Below are 15,318 nucleotides of genomic sequence, written 5' to 3'. Positions count from 1 at the left end.
TACTGGCATTTTAGCGGCGTTTAACAAAACACGGAGTCCTTTTGATGGAGGGCTCTCACAGCAGAAAGTGTAGCCAAAAGGTTTCCCTTAAATTAAGGCAAATAAATGACAATGTTGAATAGTTTCCATTGGACTCTTTTTGTAGTAATGTGGAAAAGAGGAACTATTTTTGAATGATTCCAATAGGGTGGAGCGTAGGCTTCTGCAGATATACTTGTATACGTTGTGTGTATAGAAGAGAATATTTTGAGTACATAAAATCCATCTGCTCACTCATGTGCATGTGCAGTCAGTTCCTGAAAGCGGAAGCCGCAGGTAGGCAGTATTTGTATCGGGATGGGTGCTCTCCCCTCCCCCACAAACCTCCGCCTCAGACGGGCTCTCTCAGTCTGACATGGCCTGTCTGGAAGGACATGATGTCTGGTTGTCAAGATATTTACAGCAGCACATCATGGCTGGTTGTGGAGATATTGGTAGTGGTTTCAATTAACAATTCCTGAAATAAGTGAAACTGCAGCGAAAAAGTAATCATTTTGGTAGATTTGTTTTACGCTTTTTAAGAGCGTAAAGCAGTGAAATGTGAACACATTCGTTAAAAGCATATATTTTTCCAGTAAAGTTTTACCAGAGCACTGTATGAATAGTTGTAATAACCAGCAAACATATTGATGTTTTAAACACTTCTAATGCACAAACTGACACTGCAGCAGTGTTTTTTTTAATTATGTGAAACCTGTCGGTGATTATATATTGTATTTTCCCTTTAATGACGCAGGGTAACAGTGTGAAGTTCTTTTCCTTCCTGTCTTGGATTTTGGTTGATTTTAGTGGACTTGGATTTTCGAATGTGGTTAAATAATACTGACAGCTGCACGCGAATATTATTTGTCCTTTCGCCCATGGCTACTTGTTTGAGTGTTAGGAATTTGTATACAGTGTATACATTTAAATTTAAACCCAACTAATTATTTATAATTAATAACATTTCGGTTTACGCATCATACTATTTTAATTCATACACATCAAAGGCACCACCCAACATCCAACGCTGCATCAATAAATAGTTTACATGGTTAGAAAATATAATCTTACATATCCATTGGCTGCCTTTAAAAGTACAATAGGCGGTTAGGTGGCTTGTTTTTAAATACCATCCTGATAGGCAGTATATAGGTGATAACATTAAAATACAAAACAGCCCTGAAATGTGAAAATTGGAAAAGAAAAACATCCTTTAAGAATCCACCTGTGTGACTTGAACATGTTAATGAAGAAAAAATAATTAACGTTAGCAGTAGTTAGTTGGATGTGTTAGAATTCATTGTGAATTTCTTTTAGCAGGATGTGTATTAGATAATAGCGCCGCATGAATATATTTGGTTTTAGATTTGGCCGCTGCAGTGCTCATTTAGCTGTTGGCCTAATGTGGAAATGCGCCAGACGCTTAAATATTTAATATTTGGCTAATCATTAATTTGCTGGCTCCAACGCGAATAATTCTAGTCTATTAGTTATTGAAAATAGAAAATGTTCGTTGTGAATTATTTTGTTGTCCCTTTTATATTAGATAGTACTTTCTTGTAATTGTATTTCTCTTTTGTAAAACATAATTTATGAGAATGTATTTTTTTATCCATCTTTTCAATCTTATATTTGGAGATTCCTAAAGACGTTTGACGTGTCATGTATGATCATTGCAACATTACAATTGACTTAATCAAATCCTGGTATTTATTTGTATTTAACAACTTTATAACTAAGACTATGCCGCCTGTTTGACCAAAGCTACATTGTCCGTATATCCCATGGGGGGAAACTATGACCACAGACACTTTGGCTTGATGTGGAAGTTAAGCTTAATGAAAAAATGCAACAAACTAAACATAATATAGGCCTACTATCATTTAAAAACTGGTAAATGATGATGGAACTTTGTGTTGAGGTCTGAGCTTTCATGGAAAATGTTTGTTTTGAAAGAGCCGCGGTTTCCTGCAGCACAAAAGCTGTCAAATTCCTGATCCTTGGAAAAAAATCAACCCACAAGGCATTATTTAGAGTTCTCTCTCTCTCTCTCTTCACACACAGAAGATATTTTAGAGTAAGGGTCTCTAAATAACAGCTAGTTTGCATGCATACTCTAGTGTGAAGTTCATTCTTGTCTGTCTAGACTCTGATTACGACCCTGTTTGTCTACGTTTTTTTTTTACCTTGACCTTGGACTTCCGTGCAGCTGCCGTTTGGATGAGCCCTTCTTAGTTGTAATTTCCTTGAGACAAAAGAACTATAGTCTCTGTCCGAGGGGGGACAGGGGTCTAGCTTCCTTGGCACACACATACTAAACTGTGGCCTGATTATTCCCAAGGAAACTCAGCAGTGCAATAACGTTCATAAACTAGGAACCCTTCGCAGGGCAGCTTGTAGCCTGCTTTATGAGTAACTCATAGGATAGGCAACGCTAAAACTCAATTTGACGGAGGACTGGGCCTGTGCAATCTAATAATTTCAATTAAAAATACAGTTTTAAATAATAATGTAGGAGTGTTTATTGTAAAAGGAGATGGATATAGCATTGTGATACAACGCCCGGAAATTAGATGAACTAAAAATACATTTTGGATTCAAAATAGAGCTATAACCAGATTTTCAAATCTGAAGGACGATGCGTGCATAAAAGAGTTTATGAAAAACAGGTCCGCATTTCAATTAAAGTGTTTTTGAGCAATATCTGTAAATATACTCCTTCTGAAAGCGACCATTGTTCTTATTTTCGCCTTAGAGCGTCCTCTTACTCAATGTTATGAATTAATAGCTTAGTGATACAGAAACATCACAGGAAGTCGTTTAATCCTCATTTAAATTGGTCACGTTGTCGCTGAAAAATCTTTTGGGCCTAATTGAGAATACTACAACTGAAAATGTCGCTCACATGTAGATGTAACCTGCAAAAACTAGAAGACTATATGATTCATCGTAGCTGATTACTGTAATTATCCCTTCACATGGAAGATACTGTGTAGGCTCCTGAACGGTAATAACAATGACAGTATTTTACCTGAAATAGCTTTCACCTCGTCCTGTGGCTGTTGATGCTAAGGTGCAACGACAACCATCCAACACATTTATCTTTGTCAAAGTCTTAGTTCTGGTTGTACCACAGAAAACACACGCATACACCCTGTAGATACTAAGTAGATTTTATTTCTGACTGACTGAATGGTTACACTTGCAAGAGTTTTATTCCGCTACACACAATATCAACCTCTGAAAGGCAAGATTAGTATAAAAACATAAATATTAGTCCTTTTGGAAAAGTAATAATCCACAACTAGTCACAGAATCTCATCTCAGGATGTTAATAGTTGACCCATGGAAGTGTAATACGGGTTTAAAGGAAATGCGTCCTTCAAAAAGGAGTTTGGATAAGATTGGAAGGATACATGCGTTGAGAGCACTGTATTTATTAATGTTGAATACTTTGTCATATAATATACATCAAATTGACTACATTGCATGCATTTCAGATTACATCACGTTATATGTATTATAACATGAAATAGTGAAACTTAAGCTCAGCCGAACATATCCCTGTCACGAGTGAAACACAAAATGCCTGCAAAAACGCACACATATATTTCAGTTGAGCGATTCAATTGAAATATAGTATTTGTTCTCCTTTCCATGTAACAACTACATGTCTCATATGTTATCATATTATCTGGCAGTCTTCGTAGTCGGCCAAAATTCACAGGTTGTTTTCGTTTGCCTCGATCTTAAAAGTGTCCATATACTCCCCTTTAAGGGTGTGGGTCTAGGTGATTTAAACCAATGATATGTCTCGATATTCTGCAGGAAAAAACGGTGACATGGGAGGCAGTGGGTCTTTAAAGGGCTGCTCTGCCCCAACTCGCAAGCCCAATCTCGTAGGACTTGTTAGCGTATCACGTGCCAGATTCTTAATGAAGTGGACACACGGGGGTCTTGTGTGCGCATGCGCTTGGTGTAAAATGTAGTTGGAAATGAGGTGTCCGTCTTGGAGTAGTCGACTTTTAAAAAGCATCGGCAGCCCCTGATATGACGACTTCGCTGGTTCTGCATCCACGCTGGGCGGACACCTTGATGTACGTTTATGAAAAAAGCCCGAATGAAAACAACCAGAATAAAAGCCAAACAATGGAGGGACTGAGCGGTAATTGCCCTGCGACCCACTGCAGGGACCTAATGTCGCACCCCGCGCTGGGACGACATTCTGGCTCCATAGCGACCCACCAGGGCTCCGTCTACTCGGATATTTCTTCTCCAGACGCCGGCCGTCAGTGTCCCGCTCCTCAAACGTCATCCAGTGCATCTTTGAGCTACGGTTATCCGTTTGGAAACCCATATTACGGCTGTAGATTGTCTCATTCGCACAACGTGAACTTGCAGCAGAAGCCCTGCTCGTACCATCCCGCAGACAAATATGCCGAGACCAGCACAGCGCTGCCCACGGAAGAACTGTCCACCAGGGCGAAAGAGTTTGCCTTCTACCCGAGTTTCGCCAGCTCATATCAGGCTGTCCCTGGATATCTCGACGTGTCAGTGGTGCCCGGTATCAGTGCCCATCCCGAACCAAGGCACGACGCCCTGATCCCCATGGATGGTTACCAACACTGGGCTCTCTCCAATGGCTGGGATGGGCAGGTGTACTGCTCCAAAGAACAAACGCAGTCATCTCATCTTTGGAAATCTCCCTTTCCAGGTATGTACAAATTCAGTTAAGTTTTTTAAAGCTGTATTTAGGCTGTTATTCACGTTAGTCCCACCGCGTGTATGCTTTTAATACACGTGTCATCACGTCCAAATAGCCATTTAAATGTGGTTGGACATTTTTTCTTCAAGCAACATTTATTGCTTAGTTTATCTATTTTACTGCGTAAAAGGGCCAATATCTACTTATGAAATACCTCCATGGAAACTATACGTTTGCTGAATACACATACAGCTGTCAAGTCGTATGTCAGTTATCATATGTCCATGGCTACTCTGTTAGAGAGGTAATATTATTCTTACATTTAACATTAAATGAATATGCATTCTACTAGAACTGTGCGTAAAAATCATAATTGTGAGTTCAAGGAAATGTCAGTTGAATGGACCCTTTTTATAATACATCTATAAACGGAGCATTTTCTTTCGACAGCCTGTATTCTAATTCTTCGGAAGTCATATGATGAATATAGTTTCAGTCACGTAGAGCAGGAAGGTACAACAGTGCATACCTTTGCTCCCTGACAATATAGTGACTATTGCTATAGTGTTTGGGTGGTGCCAATAGATCTCAGCGACCTGTTTAGTCCTCTGCTTGTATAAGGATTCATTTATTCAATATTTGCATTGCAGGGACATCAGTTTTTTAGTACTTCACAACCACTGATCAGTTAATATTTGATATTCAAGCTCTCCTTTTGCTTTGCTTACTTTCATACATGCACGATATATGCTAATAGGCACACAGGCCCGGTCAGTATGCAGTTTACAGAGTGTTTACTACACTGCTTCTTTTACCACAAGGGTTTATTAAGTATGTGAAATCTGTGGGAATTTTTATTTCCAACAGGGAAGTTCTCAGACCTCTACTGGCTCTATCACACGACATTTGCCCTGAAAATACACAAGAGCAAGCCACGAAAGCACGAGCACGCAGTCAAATGCGCGCGCACACATGCACAAAAACACAAGAGTGCGCTGTCCATGTCTTTCTGTATTGCTTCACAAACCACATACACAAAAACAGACATAGGCCTATTTTTGCTTTGAGATAATAAAACGGTAACCCAGATATTCTTAACGTACTTATAACTTAATATTTAAGAACAATAACAATATCTTGAAGATAATATTTGAATTATGATTTACCAAATTAAGAACTTCCATAATGTTGTATTCACACAAACTGTGGTGAAATATCCACAACTCTTGAATTTAAAAAGACATTAAAAAGCCTAATGAGTCACAGCTTGCCACTATTTCACAAGGTATTGCCATGCTTGTCCTGTCATGTTTTTCATTGGCTGTCTTGCACTAAACTCCAGTCTTGGCGAAAGGGTGTAATCCCAGAACTTTACCTGAACAAAAACCGTTGCCACTGCCAGACGGTTTTGGGGCTTTCAAAAACACATAGTGGAACCAAATTGTATGTATCTATTTTTTAAAGGACAATTCAGAGAACACATTTTAAATACATTATGGTCTGTGATTTCTATTTTCAAAACGTTTTTTAGTGCGAAATGCACCCACATTGAGACTTATTGCAGTTTATATTTGCACAATCGTACCCAGTTCAATTACATGTGAGAGATTGACCTAAAATAGCGTTTACAAGGATGGTTGTGTAGTAGATAGTTACTAGTAGATTAAGTATCGACATGCACCTAAAGAACAACATTGATCACTTTTCATTTGAAACGAAGGACAATGGTAGTGGCTGTAACATGATACTGACATGTACGAAAATATAGGCTTGCTCAACACTGTAACAAAAGAGTATATTTTATTAGTGAACTCTATGTCACGATTCTATAATTGTGCTCTTACATGTCAGGTGCAGTACACCTGAGATCCTGACTGCATTTTGGTTATGACCCCCTCCACCTTCCCCCCCCCCCAAAACACACACACACACACACACACACACACACACACACACACACACACACACACACACACACACACACACACACACACACACACACACACACACACACACACACACACACACGCACGCATACACACACACACACACACACACACACACACACACACACACACACACACACACACACACACACACACATACACATACACATACACATACACATACACATACACATACACATACACGCACACATACACGCACACGCACACACCTTCGAGTTTCGACCTTGAAAATTGAATTGCCTTGCAACTAGTTTCCTATTTATTATCAGTTAAAGTCAGTAATTATATATCAACATGGCAAGTTTGTTCAGAAATAGACCAGTTTTGTCAAATACAATTTCTGCTGATTTTGTGAAGTAGCACATTGCGGTGTTTTTGCGCAACATTAACATTTTGCTTGGCATTTTCCCTCTTTCTCTAGATGTTGTGCCATTGCAGCCTGAGGTCAGCAGTTACCGCCGCGGGCGTAAAAAACGTGTCCCTTACACCAAGATGCAACTGAAGGAGCTTGAGAAAGAGTATGCAGCCAGCAAGTTCATCACCAAAGACAAGAGAAGGCGCATCTCGGCCGGCACCAACCTCTCTGAGCGTCAAGTTACCATCTGGTTCCAAAACCGGCGAGTCAAGGAGAAGAAATTTGTCAGTAAATCCAAAAGCAATCACATGCACACCACTTGATAAGATCATCGACCTTCTTGAAACTGCAACTCATACCTTCCAACATCATGCCATATATTTACCTCTTCATATGAAATCGTGGCTGAAGAACATTTTTGGCAGTGCTTTTTTATTTAACTTCCATCATCTCCATCGACCATGCTACCACGCCCCCTGTTTTCAAGTTAGAGTACATGCTCTAAAAACTGTGAAAATTTTGAAAATCCATTTCACATTTGTTTTATATGAATGTACATATATAAATATATAATATTTAAAACAATATCTGTATTTCAAAGACAAGTATTGCGTGTTATTCTTCTCTTTTTTCTTCAAGCCAAATCTCAAAAAAGGACTGATTTCTAAACTTGCGATGAGCATGTGAGAACAGAGGAGACTTTTTGCTGTCATTTTAGAAAGATAATCGCCACATGGACATAATTTGTGGAGCAATGACGCGCTGACTTTGAGACTTCTTCAACAAAAAGCTCACAAAGAGGACTTTCGAAAGAGAGAATGATTTTCTTTTAAAAATATTACTTAATTTCAAACGCTATGTTTCTCTATGTGGGGGAATCATTTAATAAGCCTGTGATAAAACAAAGGCTCCTATGTTGTTAATCTGTATAGTGCAATGCCTTTTTATTTAATTCATATTATCTTGTATGGCGGAACTGTAACTGGAATATCCCAAGACCTGTATGTTTTTCCTTTGTCAGTGAAGGATTCTGTCATGCAACTGGAATGATTGTAAACCATTAAAAAGTCAGTGAGTATTACACATAAATGCACAATCGTTGTATTACTTTTTTGTCTTTGTTTAATGTTAGAGTAGCATTAGCTGATCACACGCCGTGTACGAAGCCTGTCTATTTTTACTTTCGTGCAGTATGTGAACTGTATTGTGGTGTTGAATTACGTACTGGTAACGTGTTTCATAAATAAATGATGATTATGAAAATGCTTAAATATTCAAGTCAATCAACCATCCTTGCAGCGTTTCCTCTCGTTTCAAGTTACACTGGTGTCATTAAGCAGCAGAAGCTCTAAGCAATGTCGTCTTTGCTCTTCAGGTTCATAACATCAGCAGCGGATGGGTGGGTGCGGATTTTATGCTGCAGAGTGCTTGATTAAGACTTATTGGGCATCCTGGAGTGTTGTTAATGGCGAAAGTAGACGATGTAGTAATTGCGCGTCGTTGGTGAACAGCATGGCGGCTTTTCTCACATTGCAATACAAAATGGATCATAATATTTAAATTTATATTCCAGATATTATATATGAAGACTTGTAGGGTTGGATCTTTCAAAAACAATCAGTTAAGAGGAACACAGTCGGTGGCTGAGAGAAACTTGTGTTGTTTGTCCGAATCTATCCTCCCTGACATCCAAACGTATTTTATCCAACTGAATCATGTCAGAGGTGTTTTACTTGCTAGGATAGGCTACTTTGCAGTTTTCAGAATCATCACAAACAAACCAAAATTAAAAGAGACGGGTTTGTCTGCTATCACGGAAACATGTAACTCGTGACCGCACAATATTATATTCATAGGCTATATTCTGATATTCCACAGGTAGGCTACAATTTATTTGTTCAAATTACGAGAATTGTTCCCGCACAATACACCAGTTCCACGGGGACTCGTGTATTCTCCTTACACTTATATGTCCACTTTAAGGCCCACATATTTAGCTGATTTTGCTTTTTGTCATTTATAAACAATTAAGGCTCAATTTAAAATGGCAAAGCATTTTTATACATTTTGAAGCACAAAATGCCTGTTTGGTGTAGCATCACCCGCACGTATTTGGATGCAAGTTAGACCCTGTTATCACTGTTAAAAAGCAGGTGAGTTTAGCAATGAACTTGAAGATACATTGTATAATGTTACCTATGAACCCCTTATTTGTATTCTAAACACCTAATAATGGAAATACACGTACGATAAAGCACACATTGAGTACACATATCGGTCCGAAGCAGCACTGCAGATTGAGCTTCTAGTTTGGTTTAGAGATATAGTGTATTTAATATTTGCAGATTGTGTGTGTTTGTATGGTTGCGGGACGTGTTTTTGAATGCATGCGACCAGGCTTATTGAGTATTAAGACCTTATAGTCCTAAAGGCAAGTTGGGTTACTTAAGTTGTAGTTATAAACAAATAAATATAGGCCTATGTGGGAAAATGTGTCTACATTTAAAAATGAGATTCAAATGAAAGATGGTTCATTTTAACCTACTTGGACTCTCAAGTCTATGATCATTTTTTTTCCATCCCTAATAATCGCAGATTGTTCTTAAGGTTAGATATAAATAAAAATAAATACTGCCCCGCAGCTTTTGTCAAAATGAATCACGTCTGAGGCCTAGCCATACTACAGGTCTAATGTTGTAGCTTTTTTCGAAAACATCACACAGTAGGCTATCATTTGCAATATATATGTAAGTGTGCTGGTGTTTTTGTAGTTTACTTTTTTCTATAGGTCAGGCAGCCCTATCACTTTTTCCAGCTCTTCGGATGTTCTGAGATTGTTGATTAGAATCCAAGCAGTCGGACTTCAAGTTTCTGTTTGTCTGCTTTCTGGGTTTTCAATCATTGTGGAAAGTTCTGGGTCTCCTGATTTACCCTTGACCATGACTATGCAGTCACTTTGACCTTGACATCACAGCAGATTGTGAATAATAAATAGGGGGCTGGACACCAACGTTGGCGGTTTGTTTGTAGGCAAACAAGGTGTTATTTCCCTGTCTAGACAGCCAAGCTTAATGACATGCCATAAATACATAAAAAAGGGGAAGTGTAGCGATATCCTCTGACCTGCATTTCTGACCATCTCTCAGAGCATTGCATTAACATTTGGGCTCCGTTATTTTTCTGTGTTTTCTGCAGAAGTCTGCCAAAAAGTTATTGCTGTGGCCCATGCACGCTGGAACCGCCAATGGTTTCATGCACACATCGTGAGGTGTGTGTTATTGACCACGGAGGACAGGTAGGATTTTTGACGTCTCACACCAACACCAGTAATCCCACAGCAAGCAGCCATACTGTCTGCACAGCGAGAGGAAATTATAATACGACGTCGCCCACAATATAACGATTAAAGGTATGGCCGTTTTCTTCCTACCGGCGGTAGGCCTACGTGGATAGTTTTGGCTGTTTAGGCTGTTTATCTTACACAATTTGCTGTTCATTGAACAAACAAAACTAATTTAGAGTAATATTTTGTATTTCATGTTACAAGTGATTATTTTTGTCAAAGTAAAGAGCGCGATGCGGTGATGTAGGCCCAGTTGAGAAAAATAAAATAAGCCAGTTTTAATTACAATTTAACTCCTGACATTTAACGATATTAAAGAATACATTATAATTGTGTTTATGGCGTTCAACATGACCAACGTCTGCCACATAACATTAATAATCTTAAACAATGAGATAAAACTGTAAGAATATGCAAATTATCTTTCATTTATATTTACAATGTCACATTTCATTTTAAATTTGAATGGATATTACATTTAAATTTGAAATGTATTTAGAAATGTAACATTTCACAACGGGTTATCACAAAAATATCCAAATACGCATCTTTAAAATAGTTCTATATTCAATGGTAAAAGGAAATATAGAATTATATTCCGTTATCCCACCACTCAATATCCAGTTTCCAGAAAGTAATGTTTTAATGGTTTATCCTGTCACCTAAATAAGGAAATGGTCTACTTTCCCGGGATTAACAGTTACCTCATAGGAAAACACGGAATTCATACTAGACTGGACAGCATCTTTTCAAATACAAACACAAGATTAAAAAAACTTTTTAGACTCTTGGACGCATCTTCAGCTGCTGATTTTTACCTTGAAATGTAAAATGTATGAAGAGTTTTATTGCTTTTGGTTGTGTGTGTGGAGGCGTTATACTCTGTAGGCCGCTGTGAGCAGACGCATGAGACGGGGGGCTGATAACCTCTGGTGGTGACCAGGGGAAACTATCAGGAAGTGCTGCAACAGTCTCTAAATTGGGGATGTTGTCGTTTCGCTGATTTGTTGTTGCATTGTTACGACTCATTAAACTCAGTGGTGGATTTCTTTTCTCCCAGTGCCTTTGATAATATATATTTTTTAATAAAATATGGAGTTGACAATGCTCATAATTTTTGAAAGTGTTTTTACATCGGTTACAGTAAGGCCTGCTTGGTGTATGATACAGAAAACACTTAAATTACAACTGAAACCACACGAGTCCTAAAATGTTTTCAGCTGTTTTGAAACTAGTTGTTTATTAATATTTAATTGTACATTATAGCAATCAAGGCATTGTTTTTATATACAATGGGTGGTCTGTGGAAATATATCCGATATTGTGGGATCAAATGTCGGAGATAGGGAACACAGATTACAAGGATTTCCAATTTGATTTATTTATGTTTTGATTTTTTCCATGATGTCTTTGCGTATGGCTTTAGGTCATACATGTATAATTAACACATTTGAAAACACTGTAGTTTGAAAAGTGACAGTGAAAGGGTTATAAAACGTATCCAATCGGACGGACAACAGTTCGCACACACGCTCACACACACACACACACACACACACACACACACACACACACACACACACACACACACACACACACACACACACACACACACACACACACACACACACACACACACACACACACACACACACACACTAACACACACACACTCTAACATACACACACACGCGCGCACACACACACGCACGCACGCACACACACACACACACACACACACACACACACACACACACACACACACACACACACACACACACACACACACACACACACACACACATTTTTCATTCTGGAATTGCAAAATAGTTTTTAATAAAGTGATTAATTATGTTTGCAAATCTTGTCGCTGCTCATGGTATAACGTTTTCGTACTTAATGACCGTCAAATTCAAATGACGCAAAGGTTTTACTAATGCTAGTTTGCTATGTATATTTTGCATATAAACATTGTCATGTAGAAATAGAAATTGTACAAAGTGAGGGGCTATTTTCATTTATTATATTTGAATTGTTTATTTGACATTTAAGAAATGTAGGCCTATATTGTTTTATTTTCAGATAGATATGAACAATCCTAAAAATATATATAAAGTAGGCTACATATGTTTTTTCCTGAACTTTGTTAGAGAATGAATGATTACACAAAGCCGAATGAAATATTGTCTGCTGTAAACAAATAAAAAAGATCAGCCAACCCTTTCAACTTAAACGGTACCACTTTTGTGGCTTCTTTAAGCTTCCCTGGGCGGTGTGTTTTCCTTGAAGGAAGCTTTAAAAGGGTCGCACAAGGCCATAACTGTGGCAACCTGCCTGCAGAGAATCAAAGAGAGAATAGGGAAAGAAAAGCCCTTTGTTTAGGCTATTGCCTTGTCTGGACAGGACCAGTGGATTCCAGGAGGGTAATTTCAATATCGAGCAGACGGTGTACTAGACAGTGACCTTGACAGTGCTCGTTTTACAAAACTCTTTTTTAAAAAAGAAGCAGGTTTTCATTTAGCTAAATGATACCACAATACCACATGACATAATCGCTAGCTGAGCTAAAGACGCACTGAACAGACGATCAGTTGTTTGGATGTGAAATGCGGATCTGTGGGACTGGATCGGAGGCGTGGGGAGACGATTCAAGGAGGCGCAACACATGGCCTCTTTCTCAGAGGTAAAGTGGCGATTTAAGCCTTCACGTTACTCTCTCACTGGATGAGCATCCGGGCCATTTTGTTGTAAACATCACACTGCAATGCTTTGCTGTAGTTGCTGTTATAATATGACAAGTGTTGCCACGACACCCCATTGCTCCTCATAATAAAGCACAACATATTATATTGGATTGTTGTTACTGCATTGCGAGGCTCTAGATGCAAGAATGTGCAGTGATATGAGAGGCAATGAGTCAAAGAGACAGAAAGAAGCCGCAATGGATCCCTGAGAGCTTCTCCAGTTTAAACATTTGATATTTGTCTTTCTATTTAAGGCTGGAGCAAGGTTCGGTGCCTTTGGGTAAGCTAGGATACATGGTCACTGGTGACGGGTGCAGCTATCAAATATCGGCTGACTTGCAAATCGTTCACAAACCCATGTTTAAATGAATGTACTCACATAACACTTCATTGGCGAATTTGTAGCACGCAGCAGCGCCCGTCAGCACGCATGTGCAAGCAGCTGTAACCCTGTACATTTTTTAATCCCTAACTACACACTATCCATTAATATTTAATTTAAACAGCTTGTTTAATTGCAGTACTTGGAAACTTCTCAATTATTTTATTTTCAGAGTTTCATGTTCATTATGATATGTGCTTTTTAAATGAATGAAATAGCCAGGTGAGCATATTGGAATATACTCGTGTTATATAACTCGTGCTGATAGCACTTACTTTAACCTGCCACAAACTAATAGGTTTATTTTTGTTTATTGTCATTTTTCTTCTTTCATTTATTTAAATGGAGATTTGAGTTCAATATCAAGTTCAACCCACCGTGACTGTGTCGTGAACTTGGGTGGATTGATGGCGGCGTATAAAGTCGTATATAAGTGTGTGTATGATTATATTTGGGAAACTGTGCATTGATGAGTCTAACTTTTTGTCCTTGACGCAGTCCGATCTTTTTTTGATTTCCATAATTGAGACATAAGCAGCCCTGCACTGCTGAGTTGTGGAAACTTTTGAGATCAATACATTGATATTGTCTTTCTTATGTAGTCAAGAGGAGGGATGTGTTAAATAATGAATTTAAAATGAGAGGGACGGCATAGCAAAATATGAAGTGATGTAACATAATAGAAAGTTATAAAGATTGAGTGAAAAAAAACAAGATTTTTTTCATTTCATGCCAAGTCTGTAGACCAGAGGGAGGAATGCAAAAGGCAAGGGTCAGACATAAGGATATGTTTGAGGAGGGTGGTTGGGCAGTTTGATGACCAAAAACCACATTAGAAATGCTTGTGCCAGCTGTTGGCAACATGCCTGAATCCTTTGCACATCACGGAGAAGTTTTCTGCAAACAAAGTGTGCTGTGGTCCCTGAAAAAAAACTATGGTAAAAAGAGGCCTTTTTTTCAGAACAAGGGCGTGACTACAGTGTAATATATTTGTGTAGTGTCTTCAGAGCTGCATCTACAAATCAACTAATTAGCCAGGTATAAAGCAGGAGACTCTCGACTGATTGAATCAGTTACGTGCCCTCTGATAGCTTGTAAAATTCATATAAAAGAATTGTGAGAGGTATAACAATCCCACCATAGTTTGGCTGTGAACGTTTATTGGAGGTATCTGTTAAAGTTGTTCATGTGAGGTGTACTAGGGAATATTATGTGAAATATACCCTCTTAAAGTAACCTTGTAGAATATCGTTCACTTTTACAGAGCCAGTGGCTTCAACCTGCTGACCCCGTTTCTGTAAATATGAGTAGAGTGCGGCAATGAGCATCAGTCTTTTCTTAAAACAAGCTTGTAAAATTGGGACATCACAGGTTTATATGACATGGGATTCAACCATCATTTGATAGAAAACAAGATGTCACATGCACCCTCTCCTTCAGGAAAAATAGTTTTCATAAGCAATAGCATTTTAAAAACTTTTGCCAGCTTATAAAGATATTAAACGAGGCCATGGACAGTTCCACGAGTGAAAAGGGAGAAGCAGCCTGGGCTCCTTTTGGACTCAGCGTGACTCAAGTGCAGAAAAACAAGATCCTACATTTTAATAAAAGGTTTATAGTATTTTTAAAAAGCATATAAACCTCTGTATTACAGAAGTTAATGTTTTGTTTTGTCTGAGAAGGACCGAGTGGGTGGTACCATGTGTAGCAGGAGTTCGCCTGGACACGTGGTTTGGGGCGGACCAATCAGGAGCCCCTCCAGGTTTAACTATGTTAAATGTCAGATTGCAATAAACTAGAA

At 38.6% G+C, this 15,318-nt stretch overlaps 1 protein-coding gene across 1 annotated transcript; it reads left to right on the top strand.

The window, feature by feature from the left end:
* Window positions 1-4,017: 4,017 nt before the first annotated feature.
* Window positions 4,018-8,073, top strand: hoxc13a (homeobox C13a). Its single transcript, XM_079674413.1, has 2 exons — window positions 4,018-4,735; window positions 7,115-8,073. The coding sequence occupies exons 1-2, from the start codon at window positions 4,072-4,074 to the stop codon at window positions 7,369-7,371; spliced, it is 921 nt and encodes a 306-aa protein (XP_079530539.1). The 5' UTR covers window positions 4,018-4,071; the 3' UTR covers window positions 7,372-8,073.
* The last annotated feature ends 7,245 nt before the right edge of the window (window positions 8,074-15,318 follow it).

This window comes from Notothenia rossii, assembly GCF_949606895.1.
Source record: "Notothenia rossii genome assembly, chromosome: 4".
NCBI classification, from domain to species: domain Eukaryota; kingdom Metazoa; phylum Chordata; class Actinopteri; order Perciformes; family Nototheniidae; genus Notothenia; species Notothenia rossii.
Note: the sequence above shows the minus strand (reverse complement) of the source record. Positions and strands in the feature narration are given on the sequence as shown.